At 39.1% G+C, this 24,908-nt stretch overlaps 1 protein-coding gene across 1 annotated transcript in view; it reads left to right on the top strand.

The window, feature by feature from the left end:
• Slc35d1 (solute carrier family 35 member D1) overlaps positions 1–24,908 on the top strand; it is a 45,697-nt gene that overhangs the window by 3,314 nt on the left and 17,475 nt on the right. Inside the window, exons 5-10 of the mRNA XM_070025770.1 lie at positions 738–809; positions 1,631–1,699; positions 3,786–3,888; positions 8,748–8,840; positions 22,634–22,701; positions 23,953–24,031. Coding sequence (XP_069881871.1) covers positions 738–809; positions 1,631–1,699; positions 3,786–3,888; positions 8,748–8,840; positions 22,634–22,701; positions 23,953–24,031 — 484 coding nt within the window. The remainder of the gene's footprint in view (positions 1–737; positions 810–1,630; positions 1,700–3,785; positions 3,889–8,747; positions 8,841–22,633; positions 22,702–23,952; positions 24,032–24,908) is intronic.

Consider the following 24,908-nt stretch of genomic DNA (forward strand, 5'->3'; position numbering starts at 1 on the left):
AAGAGTTACAAGGAATGGAGCTCATTATGGGTAGGGCATCCTTTTCTGTTCTCATTACCTACTTGGAAAGAAATGCAGGCCTTCTACAGAGTACTGCTTATATTCTGTGTGCTTTTTTCATCCATTATCACCCATCCATTCATTCACACTGGCTTTTGATTGAGTTGAGGATAAGGTACTTTGGAGTAAGATAAGATGTAGTCAGAAATAATAAGACTACAAAAGATTATAAGTTTATCACAAGCAGAATGCCCTAGGAATTTAGAAGACTTTACAAAAGGATCATAAAGGAATGTTTCATGTGGTAATATTTTCATAGATGTGTTTTTGGGTGAGTTAAGAGTGGAAAGGAAAAGTCAGTCCACCAAGTGAAGAAACATACGCTTAAAAAAGTAAAGACTAACATAATTATAGTCAGAGTATTTGTGTAAGTAATAGATAAAATTTTAAAGTATGTCATTCTGTGAAAATAGATGCATTATCTGTACCATTTAAGTTAACAATATCTCACTTTTTGTAGGTGTTTTTTAAAAAGCAACTTTTTTAGACTTTCAACTCGATTTATTTTTAGAGAGAAGAGTTTAACTTAATTAGGAGGTTAATCGGCATAGAATTTCTATAATGGAAGGAAGAGATTAGCATTGTCTTAAAGTACCAACTTGGAGAATCTTGCTTTCAAATTGAAAAAGATAAAATTTATTTTAATTTAATTTAATTTATTATCCTTGTTTTTGCAGCTTGCCCATGTTTACAGTTCTGAGAAGGTTCTCCATCCTGTTTACAATGTTTGCTGAAGGAGTTTTACTCAAGTAAGCTAAATTTCTGATACACACATACACACAAAACAACTTTACAAACTGGAAAGATACCCAGGATATGCTGAATATTAATATATGGCTTTCTTTGACTTAAGCTTTTGGGACGTTTAAGCAACCTTTTGTTCTTGCTGTAGGAATTGATAGTTTATGGTAGCAGCAGCTGGAAAGGTTGTGAGCTGGAGTTACAAACCTGTGTGAATGTGGGGTTTACTTTCTAGAGCTTCTGTATCTGTTGCTGCCATTAGGTGAAGCTGGGTCACATAAGTAGAGATTTTAAATGTGTCCTTGTCTTGGCTACTTTTACTCCTGTGTGCAATGTATTTCTCCTTGAAGATACTTTGACATAAAAATTTCAAACTCACTAGTAGTAACAAATGGTAATATTCTTACCATTCAACATATTTTTTTTTTTTGCCAGTCCTGTGGCTTGAACTCAGGGCCTGGGCACTGTCCTTGAGCCTCTCTGTGGTCAAGGCAACAAGTGTTCTGCCACTTGAGCCACAGCTCTACTACAGCTGTTTTTATTTATGTAATATTGAGGAATCGAACCCAAGGCTTCATGCATGCTAGGCAAGCATTCTACCACTAAGCCACATTCCCAGCCTCCATTCCAGATAATTTTTTTGTATAACAACAATTTTTTGTATAGCAACATGAGTTTTGCTTCACTAGAGGGTTCTTTAAAAATGTCTGGTTTCTTAGAAGTATTTAAAATATGATTGTTCATGTCTTTTTAAAAATGCATTTTATGTCTTATAAAATGAGTTTGTATAAATAAAGTCGCAATACATACTTTTTTCGTTATTTTGTAGGAAGACTTTTTCTTGGGGTATTAAAATGACTGTATTTGCAATGATTATTGGAGCCTTTGTAGCTGCCAGGTAAGATATGGCACTGTGGATATTACATTAGAAATTATCAGTAACTATTGTTAATAAATGATCAGTTATCAAAAGGAATAATTATTTGTAGCCCAAATAGCATATCTTTTAAAAATATTGAAAAGACTTAAAAAAGTTAAAACTTTTTGGTTGTATCAAGTGTAGCAAAGTTGTAATTTTTAGAGATGTTTACTTCAGTTCAGATAATTTAGGATTTGTTTCTGTTTTCTTGCCACACACATCTTGTCTACGTCACAGTCTATTTGGTCTTGAATACTTATTATTTATGTATTCTTCACAGCTGGGAGGCAGTGGTATAAAATTTCCTATTTTATAGTTGAAGAAACTGAAGCTTAAGTTCTGTAACTTGCTCAGGGTCACATACCTGCTAAGGGCAGAGCTGGAAATGGAATCTGTGCCCAACTTCAAAGCCTGTGTGATTTTATAAAGTAAAGGCATGCATGTTTTTACGTTCTATGCGCCTAAAGAAAATAGTGTCTGTCATTCCAGGAGGGGAAGCCAGAACAATGGATTATTTGCCTTGTAGAATAAAATCACAAATGTAACTTAGATATTTCTATCCATTTAAAATGTTCCCCATTTTCTTAAAGTTCTAGTTTTGAACCACATACAGAAAGCTGTGAGAAAGGTTTAAAGAGAAAAGTACTGATTACCTTGATTTGATGATTACACATTATATACATGTATAGAAATAGAATGATTGCCATTTCAGATGCTGTGTGACAATTTAGAAAGAAAAGGAGAGAGGAAAGGAAGGGAAGAATTAAGAAATAGACAGGGAAAGTGTATACCCAAAGACTCAGGAAGTTACAATGATTTCTAGAAGCTTTGTAGAACATTTTCCTCCACCTGAGCCTGCTGAGCTAGGTTTGCTAATGCCACGAATTCAGCCTGATATACATTTTCCATCTGTGGGTTGCAGTGTTCTTCTTGGACTGGAGCCTTTACTTTCATCACATGTTCCTGTGGAAAAAGTGGGAGGAATACAAGGAAAATTCTATTTTGCTCTAAATCTCCAAGTGAAATTTTGTCACTCCCCCTCCCTGTACAAAAGGCATAATCAGTTACTAGAACTTGATTGTATCACACACTTTCCCCTCTTTTCTTTCCTTGAAGAAAAATTCTGTACTTGTCAACTATCTTGTATTCTAAGTATTTAGAAACATTTCCTTTAAGCCAATGGGATCCTAACTGAACTAACCAACAGGGTTTCCTCAGGTCTTACTTTGACCTCCAAAAAGCTTTTAAAGACCAAGCTAGTCTAATTAGAACATTTTAATGTGTAAAAAAGATGGAGAGAAAGAGAATCTGAAGGGAATATAAGCTTAAGCCTTGGTTCCCTTTAATAATTTAGCCAAATTAAAAAAAAATAACAACTTTGTGAAGTTATAGAATGTAAAGCCACAATTTTACTAGGATGCTCAAGGATGTGGAAGGCATAACTTCTGTCAGATTTTCATTCATAATTACTGGTTCTAATCTTGTGTCCAGTACTCTACTAAACAGTAGACATGCTCAGTTTGCCTGATCTCAAAAGGTTTATGGAAAAACGTCTAGAGCATTTAAGTTCCCACTGTTTGATTAGTCACTGTTGTCATTTGATCTCATAAGTAACAGTCAGGTTAGACCTATATTTTGTTGAAATTTTGAAAAATGACATGTTAACTTTTATCTTCTTGGTTTCCTTATTTATAAAATTGATGTCTTTGGCTTCTTTCAGAGACGTCTCATAATGGTAAATTTGGTTTTATGTTATCTGACATTGAAATCACAGTAGTATACTGTTAGAGGATTTCAGGCTTGAGCCAACATGTCTGGTTCCATGACTGATAATTTCTAATGATGTGTTTAAATATCAGTGCTTCTCCTTTCTAAAGAATCCCTCAGTGTGAGTGTGAAATTGCCATATGTGACCGGGATTAAAGAAATCCTCACCTCTGATAAAATGATTTTTGTTTTTACTTAAATGAGAATGTTTTTGCACATACTGCACTTGAGACATTTAAATTTAAATTAATTTTCTTTAAATGTAAATTGTTCTTAAAGTATTGCTTATGTTTTGCAGCTCTGACTTGGCATTTGATCTGGAAGGATATGTTTTTATTCTGATAAATGATGTTCTCACAGCAGCAAATGGTGCATACGTGAAACAAAAATTAGATTCAAAAGTAGGTAGCAGTATTAGATCAACCTGCCTTCCCTCCCTCCCTCCCCCCCCCCCCACTTGTGCTTGTGCTCTCCCCTCTTTGTGTATGTCCTGGTGCTTGAACTCAGAGCCTTAAAGCTCTTGCTTGTCTTTTTTTTTTTTTTTGTCGGTCGTGGGGCTTGAACTCTAGGCCTGGGCGCTGTCCCTCAGCTCTTCAGCTCAAGGCGAGCGCTCTACCACTTGAGCTACAGCGCCACTTCCGGTTTTCTGGTGGTTTATTGGAGATAGGAGTCTCATGGCCTTTCTTGCCCGGGCTGGCTTTGAACCGCAATCCTCAGATCTCAGCCTCCTGAGTAGCTAGGATTACAGGTGTGAGCCACCAGCGCCCGGCTTCTTGCTTGTCTTTTTTACTCAAGGGTGCTGCTCTACCACTTGAGGCACATGTCCACTTCAGCTTTTTGCTGGTTAATTGCAGATAAGAGTATCATGGATTTTCTACCCTACCTGGCTTCAAACCTCAGTCCTCAGATCTCAGGCTGCTGAGTAGTTAGGATTACAGGTGTGAGCCACTAGCATCTGACAATTGTTTATTTGCCTGTTAATCAGGGAAAGTGTGCAGTAAACAAAAGTTCTTATGAGGGATTGGAAACACATAGGCTCCCTAAGCGTAAAATGTCTATACTTTGTTCACATAAGGAAATTAGTTTTATGTTTCAGTTTGTGTGTGTGTGTGTGTGTGTGTGTGTGTGTGTGTGTGTGTGTGTGTGTGTGTGTGTGTGTGTGTGTGTATGTGTGTGTGTGTGTGTGTGTGTGTGTGTGTGTGTGTGTGTGTGTGTGTGTTTCTTTTCTTTTTTTTTTTTGGTACTAGAGATTGAACCCAGGACCTTGTGCTTGCTAGGCCAGCACTTTGCCATTGAGATACATCCCAGCCCAGGAAGTTAGTTTTAAGTTAGCAATGTAGTATTGTTGGTGGCTTTTCTAGATGAGATGGTTTGAGTATTGATTTAGTGGGTAGGGAAAATAGAGTGTTCACGGAAAAAAGTATCATAAATGTTCTTGGTTGTGTTCTATCATGCTTGATGGGGGATCTGGGATACAAAGGAGATATTTGGAAGCTTTGAGTTGTGAGAGAAAGTGAGTTTTGGAAGGGGCTGAAGGACAAGGATAGCCTATGTGTACTTTGCCTAAAAATAGTGGGACACTTCAGGGAGCTTTAGGTTCACACTTCCTGGGTCAACATTAAGTTTTATGTCCTGGATCTTGTACATGTGAACTTTGTATGCTTGGCATTTTGCTTTCTATTAGTAGCATGTATACAAAGGCTATTTCAAGTATTTTTTTGTTTGTTTACTCTATAGTTTGGAAATAGACACAATTAAAATTTAATTTTAGGTATAGTCAGACCATCAGAAAGGTGAATATATAGGCCTGCCTCTTTTGTTGCATTGTGAAGTTACATTACTGTAACAAATAGCTGCATGGAACTCAGTTTTATATATCATTGGTTTGTTATTGAAGGAGTTGTCCTTGGTATCATAAGTTATCTTAAATGGCCACCTATATGAGATATTTATCTTAGAGGTCACTCTGAGCAGCTGATCTAGTTTTTAACCTCATAATTGAATCTTGTAACTGACTGATTTTATCTTATTTTTTCTACCCATATTATCTTCAGTCAGATGACCTTATCTGTTTACTTTTAGTCTTCTCCATTTATTACATGCATGGCATTTTTGAGATTAACTCAAGTCCTTTTTTGGAACTGAGATGAAAATAAATATAAGTACTCTACTGGATTATAGCATTAGCCCCATTGCTAGTGTCTAGTCTTGTTACCTTGGCCAGCAGGGCTTTGCCTTTTTTTTCCAGGAGAGGAATGTAGATGTGCAGCTGTCTCAGTAGGTTTCCTGGTTTACAATTTTCTTTGACCTGGGGATAGGGTAGATTTGTTTCCAACATGTTTTCTTTAACATTGCCTCTTAAATTTTGTCCTCCACTAAGTCACCTTGGTCTGAATGATGACTGCATTTAAGTGGAGGCCCCAGTAAACATTGTTTTCTTTATGAATAGAGAATAAGGAACAATTACAGATTTGTTTTACTTTGGTTTTATTCTTTAGCCCAAGTCGCCCAAGTAATAATAGCATATCATTTACATTTACCCAGCAGCTTCAGCTCTCTGAAGTAGTACTAGTCCAGCAGAATTTCTGTGATGAAAATCTTTATCTCTGCTGTCCATTACCAGGAGCCACTAGACATACACAGCTATTCACCACTTGAAAAGTGACTGCTGTAATTGAGAAACCAAATTGGGAGTTTTGTACATTTATAATTAAATCACTCCATGTGACTAGTGACTGCTATTTTGGATAGCACGGTCTAGAATACACCCCAATACATCCCCATCAGAGTATTTTACTTCTAGGAGAGAACCCTTTAGTTGCTTACTAAGGAATGACTTAGGATTTATTTGTAGTAGAACAAAGGTAGTTGATCTGCTTTTCCTAGTTCACAGATTACAGACAACAAACTTAGAGGGTGGTTTGTTTAGAGATAGTATAAAATAGTATTAAAAAGGTCAGCTAATAAAAAGGAGATATGCTGTGAAAGAGAAAAATACTGATAAAAATATTATGCAAGCCGGGCGCTGGTGGCTCACGCCTGTAATCTTAGCTACTCAGGAGGCTGAGATCTGAGGATCGCGGTTCAAAGCCAGCCCGGGCAGGAGAGACTGTGAGACTCCTATCTCCAATAAACCACCAGAAAACCGGAAGTGGCGCTGTAGCTCAAGTGGTAGAGCGCTCGCCTTGAGCTGAAGAGCTGAGGGACAGCGCCCAGGCCCAGAGTTCAAGCCCCACGACCGACAAAAAAAAAAAAAAAAAAAAATTATGCAAGAGCTATTAAGCTTTTTGTCTAGTATTTGGGACTCAGAGATCAGAAGAATTGCATTTCTGGGCCATCTTAGGCAGGAAAGTCCACGAGACTCCAGCTCAATGGAAAGAAGCTGGCTGTGGTGGCAGATACTTGTTGTCTTAGCAGATGGAAAGCAAAAATAGGGTTGTGGTCCAGATGTGTACCTGGGTAGGAAGCAAGACCCTAGCTAAAAAATAGTCACTGCAAAAAGGGCTGGACATATGGCTCAGTGGTGGAATGCTCATCTAGGAAGCACTAAGGCCCTGAGTTCAAAAACCCTAGCAGCACAAAGCAAAACCAACCAACCAAACCATAAAATAAAGCAATAAAGACAATATATGAGAACAAAGTATAGTAATTCAAGTTTATGATAATGTCCTAAGTCAACTTTTAACCAGTGTACTATGCTTTAGAAATTTATATAGAGTTCATACCTATAATTCCAGCACTTGGGAGGCTGACCACAGAGGATCACGAGTTCGAAGCCAGCCTGTTATTATATAGTGAAACTCTCTACCCCAACCCCCCAAAAAAAAATTAAGGGAAAAGATTCAAACAGAAAAAATGTGAAAGGAACAATTGAAAAGTTGAGGCATTCATGTTTTATTCTTCGACAGTTGCATTAATGATATGTGTCTGATGTGTTAGCTTGTTTGTACATCCTTTACTTCCTGTTAACCATCACTGCATGTCTGGGCACACATTCTCAAAGGTTGTTGGTCCCAACTCAGCTTTTTTCTTGGGGCCTTACAAATGAGAGAAACCTTTCCATTTATGCTTGTGATTGATCATAACCAGTTCATCATTTGGTTTATTCTAACGCCATTATGGCCACACAGAGATGTTTTTAATAAATTGGAAGTTTCATTACCTATAATTTCAGGACTGCTTATAATCATAGGCCTGTGAGCATGAGTCATATGGCATGAAGACTTAGTGCTGTGTTTTAGACTCAAATATAGTTACTGAAATTAAAACTTGTCCTGTCCTGTCCTGTCTTGTCTTCTTTCCTTTCTCTTTTTTTTTTTTTTTTTTTTGGGTCCAGTCTTGGGGCCTGAACTCTGGGCCTGGGCACTGTCCCTGAGCTCTTCAGCTCAAGGCTAGCGCTCTACCACTTGAGCCACAGCACCACTTCTAGCTTTTTTCTTTTTGCTTATGTGGTGTTGAGGAATCGAACCCAGGGCCTCAGGCGTGCAAGGCAAGCTCTCTACCACTGAGCCACCTTCCCAGCCCCCCTTTCTCTTTTCTTTATGCTGGGAGTGGGGCTTGAACTCAGGGCCTTACACTCTCACTTGGCTTTTTGTGCACAGCTGGCATACTACCACTTGTGCTGTACCTCAACTTTCAGCATTTTGCTGGTTAATTGAAGATAAGAGTCTCATGGACCTTCTTTCCTTTCTCTCTCCCTCTCCCCCGCTACTCTCTATCTCTATCTCTCTCCTTCCTTCCTTCCTTCCTTCCTTCCTTCCTTCCTTCCTTCCTTCCTTCCTTCCTTCCTTCTCTCCTTCTCTCCCCTTCCTTCCCTTCCTTCCATTCTTTCCCTTCCTTCCCGTCCTGGGCTTGAACTCAGAGTCTGGGCACTGTCTCTGAGCTTCTTTTGCTCAAGACTAGCACTCTACCACTTGAGCCACAGTGCCACTTCCAACTTTTTCTGTTTATGTGGTACTGAGAAATCAAACCCAGGGCTTCATGCATGTTAGGCAAACACTTTACCACTAAGCCACATCACATTCCAGCCCATCTCATGGACTTTTCTGCCTGAGTTGGCTTCAAACATGATCTTCAAACTGAGTCAGCCTCCTGATTAGCTAGGATAATAGATCTGGGCCATTGGTGCCTGTTTTAAGACATTTTTAACTTGCAAGTCCTACAAGTTCATGTGTATGTGTAATTGGGATAGTAATGTGCACCAAGTTATGTTATCTGTCTGCTAGAATCAAATAAAATCTTTGATTATTTACTCTTCTAGGAGCTTGGAAAATATGGTCTGCTGTATTATAATGCACTGTTTATGATTCTGCCCACCTTGGCCATTGCATATTTCACAGGAGATGCACAAAAGGTAGGACTTTCTTAAGGTTTAGTGACTTATGTTTGTTAGTTACATTATTGTTTATGAACAAAAGATAGACTTTTGGGTTGTTAAAAAGAAATGTACTTATTAAGTGACCTTACACTGTGAATACTCTTTACTTTGCTAATATCATGCTAACCATGCTTGGCGTAAAGATTGGACAGTACTAAAATGGCTCAAAATAGCCATGGTTGCCAACATAAAAATAGTGCATGCTAAGTAATGCCCTTTTCTTAAATGCCAGCGTGGGGGAAAGGAAATTTTTACACTTATACTAAATTATAAAGGGGAATAGAAGCTTTGGAAAGCTTCTTTAAATCCTACACAAAATGTCAGCTATCAGTAGAATTCTTTGTTTACAGTTGTCACCTTGGTTTAAATCTCATTTATTGTTTTCTTTTCCTTAGAAGATACCTAGAATTGTGTAGTGCTCTGACAATATAAATAGTAACTAATAGACTTGTTTACCAATCTCTTACGAAAGTGTAGTTAAATAAATCCAGAATAGGGTAGTAAAATAAATCCTGAGGATTTTTCTCTAAAATAAGCTCATATTCATAGGAGGAAAGTTGATATTGTATTATAAAAATTCACATCATTTTGTAAACTTAAAATGAAATCCAAAATTTTAACCAAGGTTTTCTGTTCTAAGATTTCTTCTAATTTCCCTGGCTTCTTCATAATAAATACATTAATCTTACAGAATAACCAGGTTTTTTTTCAGTTTTTTTTTTTCTTTACGGTCGTGGGGCTTGAACTTTGGGCCTGGGTGCTGTTCTTCAGCTCTAGGCTAGCATTTTACTACTTGAACCAAGCACTACTTCTGGCTTTTTCTGTTTATGTGGTGCTGAGGAATCCAACCCAGGGCCTCATGCATGCGAGGCAAGCACTCTACGAGCCATCTTCACAGTCCCAATTTCAGATTTTGGATAGTGGTCAGACTATTGAAAAGCTCATTTAGGTTAGTGAAAAATAAAGGCAGTGTACTGACAACTTACAAAGCTTTATTTTTTTTAAATAAGACTTTTAAAGAACTGGCACAATTGATCTTGAATACATGTGTAAAATGTTGTCATGAATTGCTACCTGACTGCCAGCAGACTTAAACAGAACTCTACTGTAACCAGTAGTGTTCAGTTAGAACTCTGTGGGTATGAAGAAAATGGGATTGGAAGTTAACATTTATTGAGTCCATATTATATTCTAGTCACTTCATGTAGATAATATAATGTAGTCTTCACAATGATTGTAGGTTTGAATTACCCTGTTTTACTGAGGTAGGGGATTCAGAAAGACTAAATGTCTTCCCTAAAATCTTGGTGTTAGCAGGAAGTAGTGTCATAATTTAAACCCAAGCTCAATCTAGAGGTCATGGTCTTCTCACAGTGTTCTGCCTACTTCTATCAGATGCTGGCTCAAGTGCCCTTTACACTTCAGCTTTGCGGCAGGAATGCACTATAAACTAACCAGCCTTAGCCCAGTGCCGGTGACTCACGCCTATAATTGGAGGCTGAGATCTGAGAATCATGGTTTGAAGCCATTCTGGTAAGCAAGTCCATGAGACTCATCTCCGATTAATCACAGAAAAAGCAGGAAGTAGAGCTGTAGCTCAAATAGTAGAGTGCTAGCCTTGAGCAAAAGAAGCTCAGGGACAGCACTCAGGCTGAGTTCAAGCCCTAGGACTGGCAAAACAACAACAAAAACAACAAAACACCCAAAATAAAAATCAGCCCACCCACATAGCCAGGCAGGTGGCTGTAAATCTTGAGGACTCTGTACACGAGAAAATTAGAAGAATGAATAAAGTTAGGTTTCCTAAAGACTTAGCAAAGATGGAATTATCACCTGGGTTTGACTTCATAAAGTAGCTTGTAGCTACTTGAATAATTGTCTAAAGGCGGTATTTCTTCATTCCAGAGTGATGACAGTTTACATAGAAGTTGTAACATAATTTATGCCTGTTTTAGAGTTTGGTAATTCACATTCAGATGGAAATGCTTTAGTTTAAGAATGCTATAATTAGTGTGAAAAGTTACTTTACCACTTAGGATTAGATCTGGGTTTTCTTATTCTTCTTTTCTTCCAGTTTTAAGTAGAAGAGTGGAATTTGCAGTCTGTTTTTTTCAGTGGAAGTGCTAGGCAAAGGCACTTTCAAGAAAGGTTTATTTTAGGGCTAGAGACCATAACCCAAGTGGTAGAACAGTTACTTACCTATGTGAGACTCTGGGTTCAATCCACAGGACTGCAAAAGAAAAAAACATTTAATTTTTAAGAAATATAATGATTTTGGAGAATGTCAGTTCATCTAAAAATATTCAGATACTCAAGTTGGGCTGTTAAACTACTTATAGAAGTGTTTTGAACTCATTATTTGGTAGTGGTACTGCATTAGTGTTTTAGGTTTCACTTTGTTTTTCATTCTCACTTTTACTGATAATTAATATATTATTTATAAAACATACATTGGGTTATAAGTGGACACACTGTCTTTTTTTATAATCCTGTGTGTTCTTTCTTAACATAGCTCCCCGCCACCCACTTTCAGTACTAAAATTTAAATTCGGGTCTCATGGTTGCTAGGCAGGTGCTCTACCACTTCAGCCATGCTCCAGCCTAACATTCTGTCCTTACCATAATTCTCTGTGACACATTGTGTTACAGTTACAGGCTATTGTGTGTTTCATTATGTTAGACTCAGATAATAGAAAGAGAAGAATGAATTAAGTGGTGTTCTTACCTTTTTAACACTATACAGTCTTTCTGGGAACCATTGGCTAACTTAAGGACAACATGCTGATACAGATTCTATGGGGGAAGCAACTTAGGGGTGTCCATATCCAAGGCTGTAAAATAGAAGTAGATCAGTTCTACCCATTTGTTGGGATTGAGGGTAGATTGTTTCATGGAGATTTGCCTGGAAACAAAATTAAAATGTTATTATGGAATGATAGATTTGTTTTGGTAGGTTATAAGCTCCGACTTGCAAAGTGAGAGATGTTTGTGTTCTTAAATCCCTAGTAAGCTTATGAGACAAGTCACTATAATTTTATTCTAAGTTCAAATCAGATTGGTATTTCTGAGCATCTTTCTTATGCTAAGAAAGGCTATTTTAACTTCTCTTAGGAAAGCATGAGAAATGCCACTTAAGGTTCGTCACACAGGGAGGGCATTTGGCATGGTTCTGAGATGGTGTAAAATCTATCACCAAAGTGCCATGCCTGTCAGTAAATTCTACAAGCATTCAGGTTAGGAAAGATTGGTGTAGGTTGAATTTGTATTGGTGTAGGTTGTATTTGCTGTTCAGTGGAAACAATGCAACACATAATTCTGATCTGCTTGAGGGCCTGTCATGGTCATGTGGCCAGGTGTTTTACTTTTATCTAGCTTAGAAATGGTGGGTGGGGGACTGGGAAGGTGGCTCAGTGGTAGAGCGCTTGCCTTGCATGCATGAGGCCATGGGTTCGATTCCCCAGCACCACATAAGCAAAAGGAAAAAAGCCAGAAGTGGCACTATGGCTCAAGTGGTAGAGCGCTAGCCTTGAGCTGAATTGCTGAGGAACAGCGCCCAGGCCCAGAGTTCAGGCCCACGACCGGACCCTCCCCCCCCAAAAAAAAAAAAAAAAGAAAGAAATGGTGGGTGGAAGCTTACATGTCCTAAGGTTTCCAGGAGGGTTTTAGTAGTCTAAAAGAGTCTGAAGTTTCCACTGGAAAGTGGAAAGAATTTGAACTTTCCTCTGGAAGATTTAGTTTCCTGTGTTCAGTGGTCTGTTAGAAGCCTTGTTAGAAAGACTTTTCATGTTAAGGAACAGGATATATAGCAAGATTTCAGGTAAGAGTTTTCTAATAAGTCAGGTTCATTGTCAGTATATGTCCCTTGGAAGTGTGCATATTCTTAAAATACAGATGAATATATATGAATATACATATATATATATACATACATTTATGCACATGCAGTCATGCACACAAACAAACATGCATCTATATGCATCCATTTGTTTTTGATGAATGGACACTGTACTGTACTATGGCACTTTAAATAAGGTTGTTATCAAATAAATAGTTTAAGCTTGTTTCTAGTGGTTGGTAATACTTTCTTTAGAGTACAGTGTCTTGTACATGACAGAATGCTTCCATATAAGTAATTTTCCTTGATCCTTGATACATACCTGTTAGGGACATGCTCAGGGCTACACAGTGGCAGCATTTAAACTGGTACCATTTTGACTGACTGACTCCAGAGCCCTTGTGTGTTTGCCTGATTATAAGCTTTCCCACAGTATTCTGCTGACCCTGAATAACAGTATCCTGCATTTTGGACTTCTGTGTAGTGCTTCATATAGCACAAGGTGTCAAATGTTAACAACCGTATACTTAGTACTACTTAAAAGACTAGTAATAAAAATACTAATAATAAGAATACAAGTCTGGGGCTGGGAATGTGGCTTAGTAGTAGAGTTCTTGCCTACCATACATGAAGCTCTGGGTTCAATTCCTCAGTACCATATAAACAGAAAAAGCCAGAAGTGATGCTGTGACTCAAGTGGTAGAGTGCTAGCCTTGAACAAAAGAAACTCAAGGGTGGTGCCCTGGCCTTGAGTTCAAGCCCCAGGACTGGAAAAAACAAGTCTGCTACTTGTCCTTGTCTACTTAGTTATCTATAATCATAGTTCCTTCATTCAATGAATATTAAATATTATATGTCAGGTGCTATCACAGCAGAAAAACCATGTACCTGTTTAAGCAGAGCTTGAATTCTAATGGAATGAAACAGACTATACATAAAGTGTGTAGTAAGTGCTCTGATGAAAAATAAAGTCAGGAAAATGATAGAGAAGTTTTATTTTAGATACCATGGTAAGGGAATTATCTTTTAAAGGCCCATTTGAGCAGACACACAACTAAAACAGACTGAGAGACTGGTTTGTGTGATTCGTTGGAGGGAGTATAACCTAGGTGGGTGGGAAGAACAGGTTCTAAGTCCTGTAGAGGGAATGCTTAGCATTTCCCAAGTAGGTAAACACCAGCAAAAGCCAATGAGGACCTTGAGCAAGGTGGAGGAGAAACTGATGTATTCCGTTGGAGCTAGGAGCAAACATGTGCATGCTAAGAGGAGGCCCATCAACATGGTAAGAAGACTGACACCTTTAAGGTGCCAAATACCTGGAACAGCAACTGGCTCAAGCCAATTCATAAATAAGGAAGCTGGGGCTAGGGAGGACCCAGGTCTAGAAAGAAGCCAGATTTCCAGATTCTCAGACTTACATTCTCACTCATCTCTTCATACCACACCCTACTTCCTTCTAAGTTAGGAGCAGTACACAGGAATTGGGAATTTCCTCCCCAAGTCTTGAAAAGCTTCTGACATTTTGATACAATGGAGCAGAACTGGGGACCTCCAGTTCTCTCACTGATGGCTGACTTGATACATCTCTTCTGTCTGTTGCAGTCAAATGGTCCTGGATGAAATGTTCTCTAGGAAGGACTCTTTCTGGGATAAGGCAGTTCCAGAGTAGTAAAGGACAAGATGAACACTATACTGCTGTTCTCATAGCTGGTTTGGGCCCAGTGTTTCTTGATAAACTGTTCTACATCAATGGACTGCTGGCTTTCCTCAACCAGATCTTTTTATTGCATGCAAGCTGTTTATGTAGTAAATAAAAGGACTTCCAAGATAAATGGTTAAATGCAAAAAAGCACCATACCAATAAGGTATATGGTATGTTCACTTAGGGTGTATACATTATACTCTATAAAATAAGAAAAGGACAGGATTTTTTGGTTTTGTTTTTTATAAATGATGAGTATTCTATGATGAATATTAAATTTAAAAATACTTGGGGGAAATGGCAAATAACAAACCAATTAGTTTTTATCATTGAGAGTTACAGACTCTTGATCCAGGACACAAACCAAGAAGAAATCAGATCTGAATAATTTTTTTTATTTTGGCCAGTTGGTCATGGGGCTTGAACTCTAGGCCTGGGTGCTGTCCCTGAGCTCTGTAGCTCAAGGATAGGGCTCTACCACTTGGTTAATTGGAGATAAGGGTCTCCCTGGCTGGCTTTGAACCACAATCCTCAGATCTTAGCCTCCTGAGTAGCTAGGATTACAGGCATGAGCCACCAACTTCTGATGCTGAATCGTTGTTCTTAAAAGTCTCACTGTAAGTAGGCTGGGGAGAGGAAACTTCCCTGTTAAGGCAGGAATCAACAGAAGATTGGAGTGGGACACAACATTTGAGGGGGCTCATAGATACTTTGAGCAAAAATTAGGGGCTAAAGGAAAAAAAAAAAACAACAACTTCAAAATTTCAAGACAAAATCAAACAGAACAGTTTATCCCAGAGAACATAGTGCAAAACATCTTGACAAAACATTCTCAGAAACCAAACTCATTTTTATATATGTGTAGGGTTTTTTTTTTTGTTGTTGTTTGCCAATCCTGGGACTTCAACTCAGGGCCTAGGCATTGTCCCTGAGCTTTTGCTCAAGGCTAGCACTCTACCACTTGAGCTACAGCACCATTTCCAGCTTTTTTTGTGAATGTGGTTCTGAGGAATCAAACCCAAATCAAGCACTCAACCACTAAGCCACATTCTCAGCCTTGTATGTATAGTTTTATTTTATTTTTTGAAGTTTATCAAAGTTTTGTAAAGATTTAGGTTCATTAGACCAAAGAATTACTATATTTAGTACTTACTTTAAAAATGTGTATCTTATAAAATATTCTTTAAACAAAAAACTATAACAAAAGTCAGATTGCCATTAATAAAAGGTATCCCATATAGATAAACTACATACCTCTTAACTAACAGTTTCTCAGTATCAGGACAGATTGTGTTTAAACTTACCAGTTGCCATCTCCAAAGGGAATTTATGCAGCAAAAAGCTAGCGATTCAATGACAGGGATTGGAGCCTGGCTTCGTGGTAGACACCATGCTAGGTGCTATCATGTAGGGATGGAAGAACAGACCCTTCGCTGTGGCTCTCACAAGGCCCTACTGTAGGCACTGGTATATCATATAATGTCTTCATTATATCACTGCTTACATTACATGGCTTAAAGGAGTTCCAGGAAAAGTTGCTGCACTAATCCTCTTCCTGGACATTTCTGTTACTGACTGAATAAGGAAGAAATAGTAAGTTGTAAGTTGTTGGGTTAGCTTTTTCAGAGTTACTTATCTTTTATGGGTCACTCTGTGAGACAGTTCTTTTCTGTTTATTATTTTTTTTGTGGGAAAGGGACATGATATTCTTTTTTTTTTTTTTTTTGGTCGGTTGTGGGGCCTGAACTCTGGGCCTGGGCACTGTCCCTCAGCTCTTCAGCTCAAGGCTAGTGCCCTACCACTTGTGCCATAGCACCATTTCCGGCCTTTTCTGCTTATGTGGTGTTCAGGAATCGAACCCAAGGTCTCATGCATGCAAAGCATGCCACCTTCCCAGCCCCAGAGCATGATATTCTTATATGTGCAACACACAGGATTACACCGGCAATTCTTTAATTAATGAATTCTCAGCTTTTATATTGTTTGGTTAACAAAGTATTTTTTTGTCCATTTTCCTCTTTGAGGATAAGCCTTTTTAAGTAGGAGCAAGTGGCCTGGTTGGTGAGATGGACTGTGTTTGCCATTGTGCATAGGTTTATAAGTGGAAGAACCTAGTGAGCAGAGGCATTGAAGATAGCAGGGAAGCCATTTATCTAAGCCAGGAGCAGGGAAGCAGGGGCAGTGTGGCAGATGGCTGCCGTGGTGCAAGGTAGGTGGCCACCCAGGATCGCTGGTTTTGTAAATTTCCCAAGCATTCCCTTGGTGTGATGAGAACCCTGCCAACATCTTCTTTCTCTTTTTAACAACTTTCCCAGAAGCTCACTTTTGGATACAAATTTTTTTCCTCAGTAGTTTTAGAGAAAGTAATTTCAAAACAGAATGATATTATTCATCTTTTTTTTTTCTTTACAAAGTGTAAGTGGTTTATTTGTAAAGTTCAGGGTAAGCAGGGATTTATCAGAACAGTAGGAAAATGTCTTGGCTACACATTGGACTTTTACCACACATCTCAAGGAAGTCATCGATTCTGCTTAGTGTAAAATTGCCTAGAAACAGAAATGGCTGCATCTGAGACTGACATGTACATTGAAATTCTGCTGTGCTTCTCACTTGATTAGGGTGGCAGATTGGCACAACCATTACCCTGTTCTCATTGCCAAGTATTCACACCACCTTTATGCTGAGCCTACACACAGCCTCAAACTATTCTCCAAGACAGTGGCTCTGACAGCCAAAATCAACTGATCAGAGCTGGTTCAAAAGACAGGATCCGATTGTATTCCTGACCTAGATTTTAGATTATGTAGTATGAGTACCCAATCTCATTCAGAGGCGATCATTTATTAGCTTATTTAGCCTAAGTGAATAAAGGAAAAAATTTTTAATGTTAAACTTTGTTTTTCCAGGTAGTTTTGTGGAACCAAAAGTGTTCCTAGTTAGGAGAAGTTTAAGTTTGGTTGTGTGAGAATGAAGTGCCCCTTGGTTGTGTGAGATTGTTTTTACACTGGAGTGTCTTTTGGTCTCTAGTATTGCAACCACAGAACTCGAGACTTTAATCAAAACAGAAGGAAGCTTAAGAAAGCTAATTTGTTTGTATATCATCACATCCACCACTTGGCCAAGACTAAAGATTTCAGGCCTTGGAGGACTTATCAGGAAGGTCATTGTCTTCATAGTAGTTCTTTATTAGTGTTTTCTCTGGAAGCAGAGGTTTTGTTTAGACATTTTCTCCCTGATCAGCAAAGTTACACAGTCATTGTACCTTCTGTCTTTTTCATCTCCCTCTTTAGGGAGATGAAAAATCTGCCTACCAGATATCTGCTAGATAGGAGTGGTGGAAGCTTCTGCGAGTGATGTCTTCTGTTACAAATTCATTGTACATTTAAAATGTCTCTCTTTATTCTCTTATTGGTCCTCACAGGAGACAGCTGGAGCAGCCTGTGTTTTACATATGTGATATAGGTCAAACCTCAGGCTTAAGTGACCTTATGGCCTCACAGAAGGTTATAGGAAAACCTTCCTGAGTACAGGAAGTAGATGTTTGGTTAGGTGAGATTTTTAAGTGCCCTTTGGTCATGTGAGATTCTCATCACACATATGCAGAAATAGAATAGAACTGTTGTTTTGTTTCTTTACAGTGCAGGGAATTAAGTCTGGGCCCATGCTCAGTAGGCAATTACTCTACCACTGGCCTCTTATCCTCAGTCCTAACTCTTGCTTTAAACATTTTTAAATATAATTTTATCATTACTAAGGAGTTGTACAGAGGGTTTATAATTCCATAGTCAGGTAATGAATACATTTCTTTTTTGGACAATGTTACCCCTTAGTTTGCTTTCCCCCAGTTTCTCCCTTCCATCCCTGCTCACAAGTTCATTGTTTATACAGTGGTATATTCAATACTGTGACTGCATTTGTTTATTCTCTCTTCATTTCTATACTCTCTTTTATCCCCCCTTAAAAAGACAATAGTAACAAAAACCAAACCACCACCACCACTACCAAAACCCATGTTTCCATTTCCTAGAATTCATTTTGATAAATAGTATTTTAGATGTTCAGAGAAGTTATGTCTTTGGGTTCTTCCCTGAGGAGTATCCTTTAGTCTGTTGGTTTGTATCTAAATATATAGAAACCTGTATAAGTTATCTTGTCCAGTTGTATTTTACATCTAGCTTATACATATGAGAGAGAATGTGCTGTTTGTCTCTCTCCTAACTCTTGCTTTTCGCATTACTGATCTGATAATAGTACACATGTAGAACCATCAGTGGGAAACAAAACAAAGCTAAAGTCAACCAAACCAACTCCAGAACCTGATGTTTACCCAGTAGTGCAGATGGAAGTGATACAGGAGGTGAGAGAATTCTCATCCCGGCATTTATAGAAATAAAACAGATATTCAGCACAAACTCTCAGGCAGAAGTTTCAATTGGAAGAAAATAGAAGTTGAAGAAAGGGGACAGTACTGATTGAGGATTCAGGCTGTTTAGAATGTCCTGAGGTCTGGTCATTTTTGTTACTTTGTAAGGATATTGTTTTTTTAAGAGCTTTCTTTTTCATGGTTTAAGGAAATTTCCACTTGTATGATACAGACCAGTGGCCAGTTAGTTCTTAGAGACATCCTGGAGCCAATATGTACCTGGTGGGTTTCTTCTCTAGTTTCTAGAAAGGGCTTTGAGGGCAGGTACATTCCACACAGTGATGATAAGGGAGGAGAGAGAGAGACTCTTGTCTTGGCAGGTAACAGGTTATAGATTAAGGGTATGAGAACCTGCAGTCTCTTGTCCCTTGAGAGTCCTTATTTCTGTTTGAATAGATTAGGCTTGGAAGTGAACAAGCACTAGCTGGATAATTTTGGATAAGCTACTTAACATTTTTGAGCTTGGCACAGAGTGAAGATACTCAGTAAGCAGTAGCTTTAGCTTTTACTGAGTTTTGAAATGTTCTCTTTAGGGCATGGGCAGCAAGCCCCTGTGTATTATAGGAACTAGGTGGGCCTTGTATCCATTAGGTCATATTTATCCTGTACTTGTGGTTGGCTGCTGATTGTCCTGACTGCTCCTGTGGTGAAACAGCAGGCTGCTTGTGCCATGCATTGGCTTTCTCCAGAAGCAGGCCAATACTTCGGGAGAGGAGGAAAATGCCATGAGAATTACATTTTTGTTTTTGAATTTGATATAAAGGGAATCATGTTCATGAGACTATATTATTCTCCAGATACAGTTATATCCTCAGAGTGTTTATTGAGTGTAGAGAACCTTGACCTTGAAGTGTATATAGTGGGGTTTACCATATGTTCACTGTGAACCTAAAGTTGGCCATTTTGTGTATGACCCGATCTTTCCATTTCACAGTGGAAATCAAATGCTATGATATATGTAGAAGCCCTCGATAAATAGTAGGCAGCAGTTTTTATTGCTTTGATATGCTTGTTTTTTGATTATCAGCAGATTTGATTAAACCATCCTCATCACTGTGCCCAAAGCTTGACTTGAAGGTGCTGAATTGTAATTGAAAGCACGAGAGATTTAGATGTAACAGAGGAAGGAGTTTAGAGGTAGACAGAAGTTTATTTGAGGCCTTTGTCATATAATTCTGGTTACTTTTCATTCCTAAGTCATATCTCTGTATGTATACATACATACCTTTCATGTGGAAGTATATCATATATGTATAATTAAGAATGTTTATCGTTTATATTAAAAAAGATCACCGCTCAGTCAACGGAAGACAAATAACTATTAAAAATTTAGCACAAAAATTAAGTCATTTTATGAAATAAATACTGATATCAGATAAGTATATTAAAAGATACTCAACCTTGGGGCTGGGAAGTTGGCTCAGTGGTAGAACGCTTGCCTTGCATGCCTGAGGCCCTGGGTTCGATTCAGTACCACATAAGCAAAAAAGAAAAAAGCTGGAAGTGGTGCTATGGCTCAAGTAGTAGAGCGCTAGCCTTGAGCTGAAGAGCTGAGGGACAGCACCCAGGCCCAGAGTTCAGGCCCCACGACTGGACCCCCCCCCCCAAAAAAAAAGAAAGATGCTCAACCTTGTAGGTGATTAAGGAAAGGCAAATTAAAAGCATGAGATCCCACTTACTGCTTACTGGAATGGCCTGAACAATTCTCATGTTGGTGAGAAAGTAAAATATAAGGTTGTGTAGCTACTTTGACAGTTTCTTATAAAGTTGGAGATAAAGTTAGCAACATGTCCAGCAATCCCTTGTTCTAGGTATTTACCCAAGATAAATAACAATGTGTCCAAGACTTTGATTTTACTAAAAGATTCATTGGTGCTTTACTGCAATAATTGTGGAAACAACTCAAATAAAGGTCCATTGATAAGTGACTAAACAGTCGTTTAGCCTTAAGGTGGAATAATCATTAACAATACAAATGAATGAGCTACTGGTAGACTCAGAGCATGGATGAATCTCAAAAGCATCTTGCCAAGAGAAGAGACAAGACAAAAAAGACTGTAATTACTTTGTCTGAGGTTGCTTTAGCCGCAGAGCTGTATACCAGGGGTTTGACTGTAAAGGGACTGGAGGGAACTGTTGGTGTGTGAGGTGTAGGAATCTCCTTATCATGATTGTACTCACTGAATTATGCATTTGAAGTTGGCAAATTTTATTTTATACCTCAACAAAAAGAACCTCAAACAAACTAAGTGTCTGGTAAGTGGTGGGTTAGGAATATGATTAGAGATGGATGGGTCTTCCATAATGGAGCTCACAGTCTGTAGACTGACAGAGAAAGGCATGGATTGCAGGAATAGGTTCATGCTGGCATCCAGAGCCCTAGAGGGAAGTACTGAACTGCAGAGAAAGTCCTTGATCAGGGAAGGCACGGCAGGGAACCTTGAGTTTACTCTTCTGGGTGAGCAAGAGTCAGTGTTGGGGAAGAGCATTGTGGGCAAAGGCATGCAAATATGAAGCTTTGTTATGCTTTATACACCACAAGAGCTCAGCACTGGTGGCTCACACCTGTAATCCTAGCTCCTCAGGAGGCTGAGATCTGAGGATCACAGTTTGAAGCCAGCCCAGGCAGGAAAGTCAGTGAGACTCTTATCTCCAATAGACTACCCAGAAAAAGCCAGAAGTTGTGCTATGGCTGAAGTGTTAGAGCGCTAGCACTGACCATGGAGAAGCTCAGGGACAGCACCCAGGCCCTGAGTTCAAGTCCCAGGACCAGCAAATAATAAATGAAAAGAATAAACCAAGAAGCCCAGAGCTTAGGGGTTTATGTGAAATAGCAAAAGTTGAAGCTGGACAAGTTGTCCTCTAAAGAAATGGAATGTTTTTCACGTGGGCTTATCAAACTCAGTTTGCTTGCAAAAGAAATTACTTGAAAGAGACTCTTTCCCTCTTGTGTGAAAGATGAAATGATCCTCACACCCTTTCTTTGTCTTCAAACAAACAACAGTAACAACTTAGAATCAACTGCTACAAACTAAGACTTTAGCTTCGTTTGTGTAAACAGGGCTGTGCTTTAGCTTTTGCAGGTTATGGGGAAGAAAAGTGTTTTACTATTCAACAAAGCCTTTATCATTAACACACTAGGCCATCTGGTAGAACATGAGTTTGTGTAGATATGACTTGTGCCATCAAGGAAATACTTCTTTACTTCAGAGTATAAAATCTCTCTTTTATTACACACACACACATACATACACATATTTATGTATCTGTATGCATATATGTATGTATTTTTGGTGCTGGTCCTATGGCTTAAATTTAGGTCCTGGACCTATCCCTGAGTTTTTGTGCTCAAGGCTAACGCTGCCACTTGAGCCACCGCTCCACTTCCAGCTTTTTGGTGGTTAATGGGAGATAAGAGTCCCACGGACTTTCCTTCTCAGGCTAACTTTAAACCACGATCCTCATCTCTCAGCCTCCTGAGTAGCTAGGATTTATAGGCATGAGCCACTGGTGACCACCAGCCTCTTCATTACATTTTGGAAAGGATGAATCCTTCTGAAAATGTGTTCAGTCCATATTTGAAATTCTTGAACATTATTCTTTGATGCAGAGAAATGTGGTGTGTGTGTGTGTGTGTGTGTGTGTGTGTGTGTGTGTGTGTGTGTGTGTGTGTGTGTGTGTGTGTGTGTGTGTGTGTGTGTGTGTGTGTGTGTGTTGGTTACAGATGCATAGAAAAATTTTTATTAATGCATGAGATAGCTGATTTTGAGGACTTGCTCTAAAATCTGATGCTTTCTTGTGTATTACAGGCAATGGAGTTTGAAGGCTGGGCGGATACCCTTTTCCTTTTGCAGTTCACCCTCTCCTGTGTGATGGGGTGAGCCTTTTCTAGGGTTCTCTATCCTGCATATCCTGAATATGTCAGCGTAGGATAAATACACCTCCAGATCCTAGTGTTTTTATAGCAGCATTCCTGCTCTCAGGGCTGCTGAACTGATCTCAAGTCCAGTGTAGGATGGTGACAAGGGCCTACTGTGTGTGATATGCACCATTATAATTTGATCTGCATTGATTGTTTGGCATGTATTGATGCTTCCTTCCCTGTGAGATCACAGGCTCAAAACTTAGGTAACTTATCTGAGTTAGCACAGGTAATGGATGGCAGTGACAATATTTTCACTTGGGGCTGATGTTTCTCTTTCATGTTGTTTTCTTGCCAGAACAGTATGTAGAAGGCAAGAGGCTTTCTGTAAGCAGCTTCTTATCCCCTCATACTTTCCTCAGCCAGTCGTTTTGGTTTCTGTGTGTGGCTGGACCTGTGCATAGTACCTGGAGGCTACAGAACAGAGTTTTTTTTGTTTTTTTGTTTTTTTTTTTTTTTTTTGGGTCCAGTCGTGGGGCCTGAACTCTGGGCCTGGGCGCTGTCCCTCAGCTCTTCAGCTCAAGGCTAGCGCTCTACCACTTGAGTCACAGCGCCACTTCTGGCTTTTTTTTCTTTTTGCTTATGTGGTGCTGAGGAATCGAACCCAGGGCCTCATGCATACAAGGCAAGTATTCTACCACTGAGCCACCTTCCCAGCCCTACAGAACAGAGTTGACATGCTGCTTTAGCTCTGGGTCAGTTCTGTGGTCTCCGTGTAAATCTGAGAGGTCCAAATACTGAGGCTTAGCCATTAAATGAACCTGTATCCCATCCAAAAGTAGTTCTCCTGTGCTCTTCTTCCATCCTCAAGAAGCTGTCTTGCTTTGATCCTCTCTCAGAGATCACATTGTCCTCATGGCAGGTACATAGCTGAGCCAGAGTCTGTGAGCCCTTGGTTCTCTCTCTCTGGCTTATATGAGTGGGTTAGTAGGATGCATGAGCTCTGAAAATAAGTCATAGTTATGAATGTTAGCTTTTTGTTCTGGTGAGGATAACAGAGAGAAATACCTGGTCAGGAAATAGTAGACATGTGTTTCTGTTTAGTGAAAAACAAATTTTGAAGTTACAGTGTAAGCAGTGATGAGGTCACAGTCAGTCATGACTAGCGTGTGTTAGCATGACCAGTACTGGGTATTTCTCTTGGCTAGAGATTACTAGAAAGCAGTGGAGCTTGCTTATAACCCATCTTTTTCTTCTCCATCCTAGGTTTATCTTGATGTATGCAACAGTACTCTGCACGCAGTATAATTCTGCTCTTACAACTACAATAGTTGGCTGTATTAAGGTGAGATGAAAAGAAAATGTTTTCTCTTTTTGATACCTGCTGTATTTGAAAATTGTGCCTCTAAAGTAAGAATCTGGCTGTGCTTTCAGGCCTGTGTCTTAATGTCCTTCCATACTGCTTACTGCTTCGACAAACCATGGATATAGTTTTGTAAACAAGAATTCAAAGAGGAATTGTCCCTTCCTCTATTTTTAACATAAGAAATTTTCCCTTTACTATTTTCATCAGTGCTAAATTATCTGTAAGTAGAGACCTGGAGATAAGAGTCTCAGGGACTTTTCCTGCCCAGGCTGGCTTTGAACCCTGATCCTCAGATCTCAGGCTTCTGAGTAGCTAGTATTACAGGTATGAGCCACCAGCACCCAGCTTCAATGTGACTCTTACCTCCAATTAGCCACTAGAAAACTGGAAGTGGAGCTGTGGCTCACAGTGGTACAGCACTAGCCTTGAGCAGAAAAGTTCAGGGACAGCTTCCAGGCCTTGAGTTCAAGTCCCTTGACTAAAAAAAAAAAAAAAGAAAAAAAAGTAGAGGAAGGAAGGGATTAGATTAGGCCTGTTTCTGACAGGGCAGATAATACTTCAGTATCGATTACTTTAACCCCAAAGAGAGAGAACTGTTCTGTTTGCTGCTTGCTGAACTCTACTGTTCTGTGCCAGCAGTATGCCTACCAGAAAGTAATCATGGGAGTTTTCCTATGTCTGAGCCAAACCTTAAATGGCCTGCTTTCAAAACCTGTGTCTGGTGTTTCCAGTGATGTCATCTTCCCCTGATTCATTTCATTTGAGGAATACTCATTTGTCCTTAGCCTGGAGAGTCAAGTTGAGTTAAATATTGAGCTAACGTATGCTGAATCCTTTTTCATCTGACGGTGATTTT

This window comes from Dipodomys merriami, unplaced genomic scaffold (genome assembly GCF_024711535.1).
Source record: "Dipodomys merriami isolate MVZ:Mamm:240054 unplaced genomic scaffold, mDipMer1.0.p SCAF_172, whole genome shotgun sequence".
Taxonomy (NCBI): Eukaryota; Metazoa; Chordata; class Mammalia; order Rodentia; family Heteromyidae; genus Dipodomys; species Dipodomys merriami.